The sequence below is a fragment of the Eimeria mitis genome, genomic scaffold, assembly GCF_000499745.2.
Source record: "Eimeria mitis Houghton genomic scaffold, Emh_scaff671, whole genome shotgun sequence".
In the NCBI taxonomy this organism is placed as follows: domain Eukaryota; phylum Apicomplexa; class Conoidasida; order Eucoccidiorida; family Eimeriidae; genus Eimeria; species Eimeria mitis.
Window position 1 is genome coordinate 6,701 of NW_013574837.1, and position 770 is coordinate 7,470.

At 50.4% G+C, this 770-nt stretch overlaps 1 protein-coding gene across 1 annotated transcript in view; it reads right to left on the minus strand.

The window, feature by feature from the left end:
* Nucleotides 1-452: 452 nt before the first annotated feature.
* EMH_0019300 (uncharacterized protein) overlaps nt 453-770 on the minus strand; it is a gene marked incomplete at both ends in the record, with an annotated part of 4,959 nt that continues 4,641 nt past the window's right edge. The window contains one exon of the mRNA XM_013501336.1: nt 453-545. Within this exon, the coding sequence (XP_013356790.1) occupies nt 453-545 (93 nt within the window). The remainder of the gene's footprint in view (nt 546-770) is intronic.

Genomic DNA, 770 nt, shown 5'->3' on the forward strand with positions numbered 1-770 from the left:
TTATTTTACTATGAGGTGCAGCGGGCAGAGCGGCTGCTGAGAGAAGGGTGAGACGAGAGGATAGGCTATATAATATATACTGCAGCAGCAGCAGCAGCAGCAGCAAGAGGAGACAAAAATAGATAAATATAGACGACAAATAATAGTTTACATAAACCAAAAGACAAAAGACAGATGCAAATATGTTGTGCGCTGCGTGAGACGCAGAAAAACTCCACTTGAACATATCTTCGTCGGAGACTGAAGATGGATCCTGCTGCTGCTGCTGCTGCTGCTGTTCCTGCTGCTGCGGCAGCAGCTGCTGCTGTTGCTGCTGCTGGTGAGGGTGCTGGTGCTGTTGCTGCTGCAGCTTCACTTTCTGCTGCTGCTGTTGCTTCAGCTGCAGTTGCATTTGCTGCTGCTGCATCTGCTGCTGCTGCTTCTGCTGCAGCTACTGCAGAAAAGAGGAGACCTCACTCTGGCGGGGCAATGCATGCGCCCTTCTTGTCGAGGGCAAAGCCCCAAAACTCGCAGACCCCGCGGCCCCCAGCGAACAGATCCCCGGCCTGTGCATGCAGAATAACAACAACCCCACCATCTTGCTGCTGCAGTGGATGTTGCAGCAACAGAAGAAATCTTCTCGAGTCAATTGCAGAAACACAAAGGGAATGTGCAATGCATGTTTAGATTGTGCTTGTCGCTTGTGTTGTATAAAGTAAAATAAAGTACAGGTCGTAGCTAGCCAGCTAGCCATGTAGCTACCTAGATACCCAGCTATCCAGCTACCCAGC